We start from the raw sequence: 14,699 nt of genomic DNA, 5'->3' as shown, positions 1-14,699 counted from the left end.
AATACAGAGTGAAAACCCAATAAAAAGGAAAGAAGAAGAGTGAAAACCCAATAAAAAGGAAAGAAGAAGAAAAAGAAACGTGATAAAATGAGTACCAAATACCGAATAAAAAACCAACAACAACAAAAACTAAAGCAAAAAAAAAAAAAAGACTAAAACATATATCAGACACCCGAGTGAAAAACCAACCAACAAAAAGAAAGTAGAAGGAAAGGGGGTATTTGTACTTGCATGGCAACTTGAAAAATGATACATATTACTTCACAGCTGTATATTTAAAGGAACCTCAAATATGAAACAACTATTGTAAATAAGCAAAAAAATGAAGACATAAATTTCACAACATATCCATACACCTAATATCCAAAAAAATGTTAAAGATTGCTCTTTTCTTCTTCTTCTTCTTCTTCCTCTTCTTTTACTCAGTTTTATCTAATCAAATCTCCAATTTAGAACACAAAGCTTTACTTGATCTTAGATCATCTTTACACATCAGAGCAAAAAACTGGCCAAGAAAATCCAACCCTTGTACCAATTGGACTGGAATTCATTGCAACAATGACAAAGTTGTGGGAATTACGTTGACAGGACTAAGAAGAATTCACAAAGGGAACATGTCTCCGCAGTTTTCTGTTGATTCTTTAGTCAATTTTACTCACTTGACATCATTCAACTCATCAGGTTTTGTTCTTTCAGGGCAAATACCTGATTGGTTTGGCCAAAAGTTAACTCAACTCAAACTACTTGATCTTAGTTCAAGTTCAATTCTTGGTTCACTTCCATCCTCATTAGGGAGTTTGAGTAATCTAGATTTTCTGTCTTTGTTTAACAATTCAATTACAGGAACTGTTCCTTTAGAACTTGGAAAGTTGAGTTCTTTAAGGGTTCTTAATCTTTCTTGGAATTCATTTACAGGTGAAATTCCAAGTTCTGTTTCAGATATTAAGAATCTGTCTGTTCTTGATTTGTCTTCAAATTTCTTGTCTGGACAAATCCCAGTTGAGTTTGGTTCATTTCTTGGACTTAAGTTACTTAATTTGGCAAATAACAGTTTAAGTTCTTATATTCCTTCTGAAATTTCAAATCTTTCTGCATTAGTAGAACTTGATCTTGGCTATAACTACTTGTCAGGGTCATTGCCTGAGGGTTTATTAAGAATGAGAAATTTGAGTAAATTGATAGTTGGAAATAATGAGCTAGAGGGTACATTGTCAAGTACTTTGTTTACTTCAAATGATTCTGTATTGGTGTATATAAATCTTAGTTGGAATCGATTCGAAGGCAAAGTTCCTGATGTTTTGTGGTCATTTTCTGATCATTTGAGGGTTCTTGATATATCAGGGAACAATTTTACTGGTGTGGTTTCAAATAGTACCTATTTTAATGCTACTGGTGCTTCATATAACCTTTCTAATAATCTTTTCTATGGAAATGTGACGTTTGATGTTCGGAGTTTTCAGTCGATTGATCTGTCTAAGAACTATTTTCAAGGACTAGCACCTGATAAATCTGGTGTTCTAGTTATGGATAATTGCTTTGCGGGGTTATTGAATCAGAGGAGTTTAGATGATTGTAGTAAGTTTTATGCTGATAGGGGTCTAGTTTTTGTTGATGGTGGAATCCAAACTCCAGTGCAAAGAGCCACGATGGGCGGGCATAAACGTTTGTTTATCATGGTTGGAGTTTTTGGTGGAGTTGGTGTTCTTATGCTTATGGCATTAGTCATTTTATTGTTTTGGAAGGTATGCTATAGAGGGAATTCAAACGAAAGAGGCATATCGAATGTTAGTCCTGTTGTGGAAGGAGGAAATAATCAGGCACCACCAGTAAAGTTCTCTCGTGATACATCTGGTTCGATAGAATCATTTACGTATGATCAGATACTAAAAGCCACAAGCAACTTCAATGAAACAGATCTTATCAAGAATGGTCATACAGGAGACATTTTCCGAGGAATATTGGAAGGCGGTGTCACTGTAGTTATCAAGAAAGTTAATGTACACCATATCGAAAAAGAAACATACAAGTTGGAGTTGGATTTGTTAAATTGGACAACACACCATAGGCTTGTCCCTTTTTTGGGACATTGCTTAGATCATGAGAATGAGAAATTCTTGGTCTATAAATATATGCCTAATGGAGATTTGTTCAATTTGTTGGCCCGGGATACGGATTTAGAAGACGAAAATGGACAGTCTTTGGATTGGATAACAAGATTAAAAATTGCAACAGGAGCTGCAGAAGGCTTAGTTTATTTGCACCATGAGTGTAATCCTCCCCTTGTTCATAGGTATTTTTTTATTTCACTTTTTTGCATTCTTGTTTGATAATGTTGTACACCAAGCTAATTATATTCTGCATTTTCTTGTTCCTGAAGAGATGTTCAAGCTAGCAGTATCCTTCTCGACGATAAATTTGAAGTAAGGCTGGGAAGTTTGAGCGACGTGTGTACACAGGAAGGTGATAGCCAGAATTTGATCACAAAGTTTTTCCGCACGACAAAGTAAGTATTACTATGATCATAGTTTGATCCTAATACCAGATTTTTCAGAAATGTAATAGACATTTAGTTAGATTTATGTGTTTACATTTCTGCATATTGCTTTTTGTTCAATGTTCTAAAATATATTATGTTTCTTGTTGACAATAAACAGGAATCCTGAGGGAGAGCCTGCTGGTATGTACTATTCTTTTCGTAAAAAAACGCATAGTTGAATAGAGTTATTTTCTGAATTTCTCATATGCTGCCTTTATACATGAACAGGATCTTCATATACAAGTTGCAGTACTTATGATGTATACTGTTTCGGGAAGGTCTTACTCGAGCTTGTAACTGGTAAGGTTGGAGTAAGTCACTTAGATGATGCCTCAACCAAGGAGTGGTTGGACAAGCTTCTTCCTTTCATCACTATACGCGAGAAAGAACTAGTGTCCAAGATAGTCGATCCATCTCTAATTATAGACGATGACTTACTTGAAGAGATGTGGGCTGTAGCAATAGTAGCCAAAGCATGTCTTCATCCGAGGCCTTCTAGACGTCCTGAAATGAGACGCGTCCTGAAAGCTCTTGAGAACCCGTTCAAGGTTGTTAGGGAAGGAAGTTTCAACTCTATAAGGCTACGAAATACTTCATCGAGGCAATCATGGAGTGCTGCTTTTCTTGGTAGTTGGAATCATAGCTCACAAGATAGTGTTAATGCTAGTGGCCAAACAAGCAAAGAAGCTGGCATGAACCTGAAACAGTCAGGAAGAGTAGGATTATCTCATTCTATTAGTAGCGGGAACGAACATTCATCATCGTGTAAGAGATCATCGAGTGAGATTTTCCCCGAACCTCAGGACACACTAGATATAGAGAGACAAGACATGAGCTAACCGTCTAGCACGAATCTATGCCAAATGCATTTCTGCAGGCAGGGGTTTTGTAAGTATAAGGAGCTTTGATTTTTTATTAGATGAGCGGCGGTACTATGATCATTCTGAAGACATGGGGCCTACACACTACACACATGTTATGCGGTTGGTAAACCCTTTCCTTCTGCAACAGCCTATCAAATCGGATCAGTATTTTTGAATATGTTGTGTTACATCATGTACATGTATTCTGTTTTTCCGCTTTTTCTTTTAGTGTGTCACAAATGCTCATGTACTTTGTAAATTTTCAAAAAGTTTACTCTTGTTCCTGTGATGATAGAACAAGTATATAACTGTGTCAAGAGCTATGTTGCTTGGACTCTTCAAAAATGCCAACGGGTGCGTGTCGGATTCGCCAAAAGTAGTGTATTTTTGGAGAATCCGAGACGGGTGCGGCATCAAAAGTGGAGAGTCCGCGCAACTAAGGTCAAGAGTGTACACTATCTAATCCAGATTCACATTTTCATGATCTCATATTTTGCAATTGCATGAAAAAGTATGATATGAATGAATAATAGAACCTGCACTTTCTTGAGCCGAGGGTCTATCGGAAACAACCTCTATACCTAAGGTAAGGTCTGCGTACACCCGCCCGTCTCAACACCCTTGCACAAGGTATGTTGTTGTAATTGGATAAATAGGGCCTCAAAACTGCTATAGTGTGTTAACCCCTTGGAGGCCTAAATAAGGATAAGTAACTAAATACATGTAGATGCACCTGACAGTTACAATGAGCAAAAGTCTTCTTTTAACTGCATTTGGTTGTCCAATGGTGAAATCAGGATTTTCACCAAAAGGATTCAAAATATAAAGAAGTAGATACACAAAGAAGCTAAGGGGATTCACATATACTATACATACACACAAATTATTTTTGACAGTATATATACAACGTCTAAATTATAGAATCAATATATTCTTATCAACACTTCAAATGTGAAGCATCATTGATCAGATTCATCAAAAATTCAAGACAAGCAAATTAAAAGTCATATTTTCATTTAAAAAGTGTCCACAGACCAACTCTCTCCATTAATGAACCTACAAAATCCTTCGAACTGTATGTCTGTATCAGATTTTACAGATATTTCCTCATTTCCACCTCTGAATCTCAAACAATTCGATTAAGTAGGCATAATACATAAATATGCTCTTTGATTTGGATTCAGCTGACATCTATGTCCTCCAACTTTGGATGTGCATAAGTAGACACTTAAACTTGTATAAATTGAACATATAGACACATGAGTCCTTCGTGGCATAATGCACGTAGAATGCCACGTAAGATACAAAATTGTCATATAGAACAAATGTGTTTGGTTGTTTAATTTCATACAAGTTTAAATGTCTACTCGCATATATCCAAAGTTGGAGAGCATAGATGTCATCTGAAGCCAAGTTAAACTGACATATTTATATATTATATCATTAAAGTAGTCTATTGAACGGATTCTAAGATATGAGGGGATGTAGCTCAAATGGTAGAGCGCTCGCTTTGCATGCGAGAGGCACGGGGTTCGATCCCCCGCATCTCCATTTTTTTCCATCTTTTTTATAATAGTAAAGAAGAAGTAAATTGGTGCACTAAGCTTCCGCTATATGCGGAATTTCAAAAAAGATTAGACTACATTAAATCTATATTGTTTGCAACTTTATTTTATATTTTTGTAAGAGACATTTCTATTGTTTGAACCTTTAATTTCTAATCACACGATAATAACTTAAATTGTTGCACCATGCCACTGGATTGATAAGGATTAAAGAATATGCTTGGAGTGAAATGCATACTTGTATCAAAATATCATTAATAATGTTAATTTATTAAAACACACTCCTAATAAAAAATAATTGAAATTGTGCCAATTCAACATGATTAAGTAAAGTAAAATCGAGGATGTATAATCAAATTCTCAATTCATTTAATAAGCTTTGACTTAATCAAAGTCTTTTACTTCATTTTCCTCTTGATTTTTTCGTCTTTGAACAATTTGATTTTAACCTAACCATAAAATTTAGTTCATTTTTAGTACTTGTCCAGGATTGATTTGAAATATTTTAAATAATAATTTTATGTTATCATTTTTTTTAATAATAATTAATAATAAATATCTCTTAATATTTTTAAATTAGATAAATATTCCCTCGTGCAATTTTTACTTGTCTATTTTAATCTATACACGCTCTTAAAAAGTAATACTAATTAATATAAAAAAAATTATCATAATATCTAATTATCTATATTAATTGATGTTTTGTATTAAATTTTGAGAAATAAATAATCAGTGCTAAAATAAAAATATTTTTTTTCTTAAAAATAATAAAATCTATTTTTGAAATAATAAGAAAGTAAATTTAATGTCAGTAAAAATGAATATCTATTTTTAACACAAGCACAATCACCCTTTTTTGGAAAAAGAAAGATAAAACTTCCTTCTTCTACAGAAATCACAGCGATATAGCGAAGCATCAAAATGGATCTCTGAATCTGTAGCTGAGAAAGTCAGTGATCCTTCAATTACTCACAATCTGCCTTAGCTTCTCCATCTTCGTCTTGCTGCGAGGTGAGGTAACAAATTATACTTTGCAGCTCTTGATTTTGGTTCGATTTGATTTAGGTCTTTTTGTTCTGTGAAATTTAGGCATCAATGTTTCTTAGATTTGCGATTTTACTATGAAATTTGCTGTTTTAGGTTCTAATTTTGCTTCAATTTGGATTTTGGCTGATTTGTGGCTTCATCCTGCAATTAAACGAATCATATATTGGCCTAATGTGTACCCGGTGATGTTTTAGAGTAGAACTCAAAGTTCCTTCCTCTCTGAGAGGTTAGTTTGGTAGATCGTCTGGAAACACCTCTGTATTGTATCATCCCCCGGGTTTCATGAACTGTAGTTGTAGAGTATAAGAAAACCTGACTGATCATCCTGTGCACCTTCGTGAAAGATATGATTTTTATCCTGTGTTATGGAAACTATACAATTCCTTAGCTTAAGAAGTTTGACTAATTGCTCCTCCGATCCAGAGTGGATTCTAGGAAGTTCTACTTCTACATGTGGTTCCCGGGAATACAAACCTCAAAACTGTGGAGTGGCAATCAAGTGTTGTATGACATGATCCCATCATATTCATACACAGAATAACATTGAGGTCTACCATAGGCAATACAATTAAGTCATTCACGGTGTCTTTGATCTGTACTAAGACCTCAGAGTCTCATCCACAACGATAGACTCCCCCACTCGAGTCGAGACAAAAAAAAAAAAGGCTTGTCTAGGAACTATAATACCTCTCCAAACAAGATGTTAAGTGTGGTGACATATAAGAATAGTTAGATCCAAGATCTATAAGTGCAAATGCCACATGAGAACAAATTGTAAAAATATCTATGACCACGTCATTCGATGCCTCAGCATCCACTCTGACCATAGCATAGAGATACAAGTTGGTCCCCATTACCCTGAAGAACGTTACCACTAGCAACATGTGGAGCAACCTTAGCTGGTTGAGCTGTAATCTGAGTGTTACCAATATGCCTTGGACACAAACCTGTGTTGATATCCATTAAAGGCTGATGTGCAATACATATTTGGGTTTTTATATAGTCCAAATACTACAATCCAGTTGGCTCCTTGATGCATTCTGCTCTGAATTTCTTTTTCCAGCAACTATTGAATGCAAATCAGTCATACATGGGAAGTTTCTGAGAGGGCATGGTCTGCATTCGTTTTATTAACACTACTAAAGTGCTTAGCCTTAGGGACACATTCAATATAGTTGTGCAAGGATTTTAGTTTAATAGCTGTGCAAAAAGAAATGTCATTCAAAACCTTTTTTTGTTTTGAATGACATTTCTTTTTGCAGGTAAGCAATTTAATGTAACCAGCTAATGCTATTAAATATATATATTTTTTAAATAGGTAACTTTGCTATTAACTAGAATTTTTGCACAACTATATTGAATGTGTCCCGAAGGCTAAGCACTTCAGTAATGTCAATCAAAAGTTTTGTGAACCATGCTTTCTTGGATACAAACCATGTCCAAATGATTTGAATTTCTAAAAAGCAATAAACTAATGTAGAGTTGAATGCATCAAGGAGCTCAGTAGATTGCCGATTTGGCTATATAAAAGCCCAATTATATACTGCACATCTGCCTTTTAATGGATATCAGCACAGGTTTGTGGCCTATTTCAAGCTTACTCTCACCCTCTCTGGTCTATTCCAATGAAATCAAGTGCCTTGTTGCTCTCTCTCATTCATATTTTTTTCTTGTTTCGTGAAATGAAAGACACAAACGTATGTCTTTCCAGTTATCAAAAGAGGATCAGTTTAGTTTGAATTTTGTGAGTTCAATTGGATTGGGATGGAATTTCGCTGTGAAAAGCATACTTTCCAAAATTTTGACAAATCTCATTTTGTATTTGGGGATTTCCGCAGGACCCTTTTCCTTTGTTAAGATTTCTGTTTTTATTCTCAGATCTCATGGATAATTTTTTCTTATCTAAAAGGAAAACTTTGTGTTCTTGGAAATACCTGCTTTACCCGAAAAACCAACAATTCATATTCGAGAGGTTTAGAATGGCAATCTAGAACTCTTGTAGCAATAACAACTACCATTACAAACCTGAAGGGTAACATGGACTTGTTAAGGTTGATTCAGTTGGGTTTCTTTACGTTTTTTCTCATTTCTCAGACGAGTTAGCTGTAGAAGACAGGTTGTTCACCTTATTTACTATAGGTCTGTTAGCATTTGCACTACTCCATTAGCTTAAGTATTTTAGGTTCAGCCCAGACCAAATGTGTTCACTTTGAACAAACATAAAGGCATATTTATGCTTAGTGTTATATATCAAAAACCAAAATACACCTAACTCTTTACTGAAGGGAGTCTGGGACTATTTTGAGTTTTTGCACTTGATATTTGTAATGCCTTCCTACTGGAGATAATTATCACTTTGGTCATCTATAGGAGTATTATTTTTCTTGGAATACATCCTTCTGATAATTTTCACGTTTTCTCGGAAAAGGCCTTCTTGCTAAATTGCCACTGTGTCTCTCTGTCATAATACACTTTAGGGAAAAGGCATTTTGAGATGTACTACTTTGCAATGTCAGGGTATAAGATACAGTTCTCGCTTCTCGGTCATCTTTCTCCTGATGCTTTTTATATGTATTATATATGTTTTTAATTATCTGATGTGTCCAGTTAAATGTTCTACAGTTGGTGTTGAAGATGTCTTCAGCTCAAGATCCTTTTTATATTGTCAAGGAGGAAATTCAAGAATCTGTAAGTTCATCTACTTCTATCTAGTTATGTTCTAATAATCTTGAAGTGAAGTAAATCTTATTCGTCTAAGATTTGTTTTTTTTATTAGTGTGTTGTTCTTATTCTTGCATGGGAGATAGATTCATGAAGGGTTGATGGTGTTTCCTGTCATGTATCTATCTCCATCTCTCTCGACATTCTGGGGAGGGGTGAGTAATGTGTTATGAGATAAAGTAGAATTCTTCTAGACTAAGGTTTAAAATCAAGTGCTCCAGTAACAGCTAACAGGTAAGCAAGCTGGTTTTGTGATTTTCTGAGGCTATTGTCTATTATCATAGAAGAAATCAAAAAACAAGCGGAACAAACTAAGAAATTTCATCTCTTTTACTGTTAAGAAAAAATAAACTAAGACTTCCCTTGCTGGTAGAATCTGTTGGATCTCATCTGTGATCAAGTTTGTTGACTACTCAAACTAACTCTTAATATTCCTGCTTGGTTAGATTGACAAGCTCTTGTCCACGTTTCATCAATGGGAGCAAACTTCTGCCGGAAGTAGTGAGCAAGTACATCTTACCAAAGAACTTCTTGCCTCATCTGAGAGCATTGAGTGGCAGGTATGTGCGAACACGTAGCTCCTTGAAACTTGATTAATTGATACTTATCACTGTTTGGTCTGTAAAATTCTCATTATATGTCTTCCTGATTGCCTGCACTGTACGTGAATGAATAACAGCAATTTTAAATAGCCAGATACAATTGCATGTTTGATGTGTTGCACCTGTCTTAAGTTCAGTCTGTGAATTTGTACTGTCCAATCTGTCGGCTTTAGTACTTAGGGAAAAATGTTCTTCTTTCAGTGAACAATAGCAACATACCCAGAGTTGTTCTTCTGTCAATGTGATTTGATATTGATCTACTGCAGCTATGACTTACTTCATATCCTTATATCAATGCTGAATTCCTGTTTTCTTGATGAGAAGGTGGATGAATTGGACAAAACAATTGATGTTGCAGCAAGAGATCCTTCTTGGTATGGTATTAATGATATTGAGCTTGATAAGAGAAGAAGATGGACCAGCAATGCCCGTGCTCAAGTATAACTGATTCTGTTGATACCAAATATATATATTCTTTTGTTCCTTGGTTCCTTAAAATAAAAAACGATTTCAAATTGCCTTTAACCAGGTGGGAAGCATGAAGAAAGCTGTAGTAGCTGGAAAACAGTCAAATGGGACAAGTACATCTAATCTGAGTGGGATGCGGCGAGAACTGTTGAGATTGCCAGATTCTGATCAGAAAGAGAGATCCAATGCATACAATGCCCGAGATAATGATGACTTCATATCATCAGAATCAGATAGACAATTACTTCTTATGAGGTAATATTCCCTCCATTTCTTTGCATCTATCCTTGTTTGTCATGTTTTTATTACCAATTGATTTTTGTTCCAATCTCATTGAAAATCTTGCATGCACCTATCCATTTATCTTTCTGAGACATCTTAATGTTTTCTCAATCTTTACTGTGGAATCCTAGCCTTTGATTTTATTTATGTGGGGATGATGATATGTATCATCAACCTCTCTAAGATCTTTATGTCGTCGTCATAACCATTCTGCCATGTCTTTTTAGCTTTCTGAGTTTGTCTACTCAACTTCATTTATCATGGAATAGTATGCTGTATTGACTACCCTTTAGTACCTGTTATTGAAGGTGTTAGCTGTATAATTTTGCCAGCACTTAAATTATGTTGAGAAGACTTCAATTAATCTAGAATTTCGAGGATGTAGCATAATCTTGAATCTATTTGATATGGTACTATGGCATTTTTATAGGTTTTAAATTTAACTTTCAAAAAGCCTATTTTCTGGATCATTCACTTCTAACCTAAGTTGCTCGGACACGGGTGTGGGTGTCCGATACGGGTGCGGACCCTTCATGATCTAATTTTTAAGATTCGGGGATATGGATCCATGTATGGATACGGGTGCGGGGATTCGCCTAAAAATAATTAAAATATCTAAAATTGGAGTTACAAAACCTAAATTACAAGATATCATGTGGAGAACTTGAGGAGAATCTTCCAAAGGAAAAGGAATGACATAGAAATTTCTATGTAAAAGGTATTCCATTTCCTTCAATTTCACCTTAGCTTTTGTGTTGATTACAGAAATCATTAAAATTGTCCGGACTTTCCCCATCGATTTTGTCAAAGTACCCAAAATAGATTGACCAAATTGGACACGAATTCCACACCCACACCCATGTTGTGCCGACACGGGTGCGGCACCAAAAGTGAAGAGTTCGAGCAACATAGCTTCTAACAACAGATTGGATGTCCTGTGCAGGCAACAGGATGAAGAACTAGACGAGCTTAGTGCCAGCGTAGTCAGAATTGGAGATGTTGGGCTCACCATACATGATGAACTTCTTGCACATGTAAGTGCTACCACCTGCTTAATCAGTTCCTTGAATTTCTCGTCACTCAACAAATTGCAGCTGCTTAAACTCCTCTGAAGCAAAATGTAGTTAAAATCAATATACGTTCCTTGCAGGAGAAGATCTTAAGTGAGTTGGACACGGAGATGGACAGTACATCCAATCGTCTGGATTTCGTTCAGGTAACTGAAAGTTTTTCTCTAGTTTTCAAATTTCTAAATCAGCTGCATCAACAAAAAAACTTTTATTTATCGCTGTTATAGTAATCTTATCGCATAGAAACCACAATTTGTTGCAGAAAAAGATCGGCATAGTAATGAAGAAGGCGAGCGCCAAGGGACAGATGATGATGATTTGTTTTCTGATAGTTTTATTTATTGTTCTTTTCGTTCTGGTTTTCTTGACCTAGTTAGCATACTTTGTTTTCTTATAATTTTGTTCAATTCATTCTGGTTTTGTCTACCCAGTTTATTATGTACGTATTGTTATGGAAGAAACTGGCATGTATACAGCATATACATAAATGAATTGGAAATCTTGGCATTGACACTACTACAAATGTTTTCTTTTTGGGTTGAGCATTTGTAAGTGTGTTACATTATAATGTATATTTTTTTTTATTGGATTGTTTGTTTTTTTTATACTAAAAATGGGATGAATAGAGTAAAATTTTAAAATTGGATTCTACTTTCAAACTCTTAACAAAATAATGTTAGAAGATGAAAGTTGTGAATACTGATGTGGATGTGTGGGCATACTTAGAGGTAGATAAGATGAGGGAAGCGAGACTAAGATAATTTGAGTATGTAAAAAGAAGTGTAATTGCCTCGCTCGCGAGAGGAACAGACCGACAATTTAGCATTATTTCGCTCTTACACAATTTATCAAGTTGATAATCTTTGACTAATTGTGATAAAAGATTTTATTATAGGTCAAAAAATGATAATTTTCATAAGGCATCTGCACAAAAGTCCTCAAAAATCATGACAATTTATATGTGTGGAACATGTTTTTATAATTGAATTAGTTAAATGAGATAAGCATTCCTCTTATTTATATCTTTTTCTTTATTGGTGTTTTATAATTTAACCACATTACTTAATACTTTTTTCATCTCAAAATATTAATCGTAATTTTTAAAAATATGTATGTAAAATTATTTGTCATTTTAGATATCCATGATAAAACTAATTATTTATTTCCATTTTATTTTTTATAGTAATTGTTCTTGAAAAACTACAAATACCTCAAAAGAGTAAGACTTTGTTTGAATTAACTTATTTTAAACATTTTTTAAGTCAGAATAATAAAAGAAAAGCATTTAATTGATGATACACTTAATTAAGAAAATAGAATGGGATCATGTTTAACGTTGGATATCACACTAGTATTCCCTCCGTCCAACAATAGTTATCCATTATACTATTTTTGAATGTTCAAAAATATTTGTTAATTTTATGAAATTAATGAATAATTTCACACTTAGTTCCTAATTTACTCTTATCACTAATTATACGTATTTTTCTATTATAATTTTCAAGATATTATATTTATTACTATTTTATGAATAATATAGTAAAATTACCTTTTTATCTATAGTTTTTTTTAAAACTGTATAAAGTCAATAATAAGTACAGATTAAAAGGTATAAATTTAAAACATCACTTTCATTAATTGAAATTAAAATTGAAGATACCACCGACCTCGTAAATCTCAAATTCGTTCTTTTTTTTCTTGTAGATAAGATCACCCATCCTCTTTGTTGGCCTCCATCACCATCAACATTTCTTTTCATGCACATAAATTTCTCACCCCCACTCCACACACAACACATGGGGTGGGGTTATAATTAAACTAATGAGTTCGATAAAATTTAATAATTTGGATTTTTAACTTATATACATATTTTAAAAAGTTCATTGAATATATATTTAAAAAAAGGAATTTGGATGTCATCAATTTAGGAGGACTAGTATCACATGGACTGATTTTATATTTAAGATGTAAAGATAAAATAAGTCTATATACTATCTTTTTCAAAGTTCATTTTAATTAATAGAATTCTATCGGATATGTTATTATTATTATTATTGAAGTAATAAATATGCATTTAGTTAAGTGATTTCTCTTTCAAATTGACTACCTTTTTATTTTTATCATTTAGATAAGTTGATTTTTCCTTATTAATCAAATTATGTCTAGTGATACATAAATTATTTACACAACTTAAATTTATGCTTCAACATAAAATTGTCTTGAGGGATAAAATTTAAAGATAAACACAAAATAGGAGCAAAAGTATGGATGACACATGAATATGACCTCTAATTTGACAAAAAAATATATTAAAAATATACTATTGAATATTTGAATGTGTAACAAAGTTTATAGTATAGCCCATCCTGAAATTAAACAATTGTTTGCTATATCTTGGACAATATGAACCTTAATATTGAATGGTAATGGATATTATCTTTTGACTATAATAAGGACCCACAACAAGAAATATAAAATATTCAAGCATAAATAAATATTTCTAATTTTCCTTATCCTCTTATACATAAAATGCGTTTCAATTTGTTTGTTATATTTTAATTTAATATGAACTTAAAACACAACAAAATAATGAAATAAAAGAATGAACGAAAGGGATTGGAGGAAGGACGGATAAACTTGTTGCTTGTGTTTGATTAACTATTTACTGACTTATATATTAAAAAGAATTTTAAAATAAATAATTTTTATATATTTATATTAAAGTGTGTCAAATGTATTAAAATATCAATTAATCTTATGGTCTAAAAAGTTAAAATTTATGACTAGAGATCTCGAGTTCAAGCCTTAGATATGAAAAAATCCTTGATAGAGAGCGTTTTTCTCTGAATGGAGATCTATGCGGCGTAAATTTAAAATAGTCGGACTCCCAATATAAATATCGAACACCGAGTAAAACATTGAAACAAAAAACTAAAAGAATAGAGATGTTTTTTTAAAACAGATTAAAAAGTAAAATAGAACAAACAAATTAAAATGTTTTTTTTTTCATAGAGCCACATAAACATTAGTATAGTAATATTGATAATATCTACATGGTGTTATTATATAAAAATAATGAGAGAGGAAAAAAATACTAGTAGAGACTAGAGATTAGAGAGAAGGAAAAAAACATATTTTGATTGTAAAGATTGAAGAAGATTCCAAAAAGAGTAGCATCACTCATCACGGTATATGATTTTTTTATCCAACCAAAAAGTTTGGTGGAAGTTGATGAGAAAAAACACTTCTTTTTTGGGAACTTGAAAGTGATTTAAAAGATCTTTTGAGAAAGGATTTTCTTGATTAAGTATATCAAGTTGAGAAATTTTTTGGATTTTGTATGTAATTTTCTCTTTTATTTCTTGGGTAAAAGGTGAGTTTTTTTTTTTTTGGTTGTGGGGGGGGGGGGGGGGTTAGTTTGGCTGCTTATGGGATGTGTGTAAATTGTATATTGCTAGCAATTTGTTGGTATCTTTCTGGTTTTGGTGTATTTGCTTTGATTTTTGAGTCAGTTCAGTTCTTGATTTTGAGATGAAATATAGAAA

General features: G+C 33.3%; 2 protein-coding genes and 1 non-coding gene across 5 annotated transcripts; all 3 read left to right on the top strand.

Annotated features, from left to right (window-relative positions):
• The first annotated feature begins 339 nt into the window (after positions 1-339).
• Positions 340-3,718, top strand: LOC125820090 (probable LRR receptor-like serine/threonine-protein kinase At2g16250). The gene is made up of 4 exons (XM_049499508.1): positions 340-2,290; positions 2,378-2,503; positions 2,655-2,677; positions 2,765-3,718. Exons 1-4 carry the CDS (start codon positions 372-374, stop codon positions 3,373-3,375), a joined length of 2,679 nt encoding a protein of 892 aa, XP_049355465.1. The 5' UTR covers positions 340-371; the 3' UTR covers positions 3,376-3,718.
• A 1,159-nt stretch (positions 3,719-4,877) lies between these two features.
• Positions 4,878-4,950, top strand: TRNAA-UGC (transfer RNA alanine (anticodon UGC)). The gene has a single exon. It is a non-coding gene; the product is annotated as a tRNA-Ala (tRNA).
• Positions 4,951-5,816: 866 nt separating this feature from the next.
• On the top strand, positions 5,817-11,548 carry LOC125820104 (syntaxin-61). Of its 3 annotated transcripts, none has more exons than XM_049499524.1 (8): positions 5,817-5,975; positions 8,634-8,699; positions 9,179-9,292; positions 9,659-9,772; positions 9,864-10,057; positions 11,028-11,118; positions 11,235-11,300; positions 11,417-11,548. In XM_049499524.1, the coding sequence occupies exons 2-8, from the start codon at positions 8,646-8,648 to the stop codon at positions 11,525-11,527; spliced, it is 744 nt and encodes a 247-aa protein (XP_049355481.1). In that variant the 5' UTR covers positions 5,817-5,975; positions 8,634-8,645; the 3' UTR covers positions 11,528-11,548. The 3 variants fall into 3 exon arrangements, with proteins under 3 accessions (XP_049355481.1, XP_049355480.1, XP_049355482.1); XM_049499523.1 differs by having other exon boundaries at positions 5,824-5,980; XM_049499525.1 differs by lacking the exon at positions 5,817-5,975 and having other exon boundaries at positions 8,619-8,699.
• The last annotated feature ends 3,151 nt before the right edge of the window (positions 11,549-14,699 follow it).

Source organism: Solanum verrucosum, unplaced genomic scaffold (genome assembly GCF_900185275.1).
Source record: "Solanum verrucosum unplaced genomic scaffold, falcon-dt-bn FXZP01000229.1, whole genome shotgun sequence".
Lineage (NCBI taxonomy): Eukaryota > Viridiplantae > Streptophyta > Magnoliopsida > Solanales > Solanaceae > Solanum > Solanum verrucosum.
This window is presented reverse-complemented; position numbering and strand designations above follow the sequence as displayed.

Excerpts from the sequence above, each read along its gene's own strand:
- LOC125820090 (XM_049499508.1), top strand. The coding sequence starts at position 372 with ATGTTAAAGATTGCTCTTTTCTTCTTCTTCTTCTTCTTCCTCTTCTTT. Across the intron at positions 2,504-2,654 it reads AAGTTTTTCCGCACGACAAA|GAATCCTGAGGGAGAGCCTG; the intron begins GTAAGTATTACT and ends GACAATAAACAG. Across the intron at positions 2,678-2,764 it reads TCCTGAGGGAGAGCCTGCTG|GATCTTCATATACAAGTTGC; the intron begins GTATGTACTATT and ends ATACATGAACAG.
- LOC125820104 (XM_049499524.1), top strand. The coding sequence starts at position 8,646 with ATGTCTTCAGCTCAAGATCCTTTTTATATTGTCAAGGAGGAAATTCAA. Across the intron at positions 9,293-9,658 it reads CTGAGAGCATTGAGTGGCAG|GTGGATGAATTGGACAAAAC; the intron begins GTATGTGCGAAC and ends CTTGATGAGAAG. Across the intron at positions 11,119-11,234 it reads ATGATGAACTTCTTGCACAT|GAGAAGATCTTAAGTGAGTT; the intron begins GTAAGTGCTACC and ends CGTTCCTTGCAG.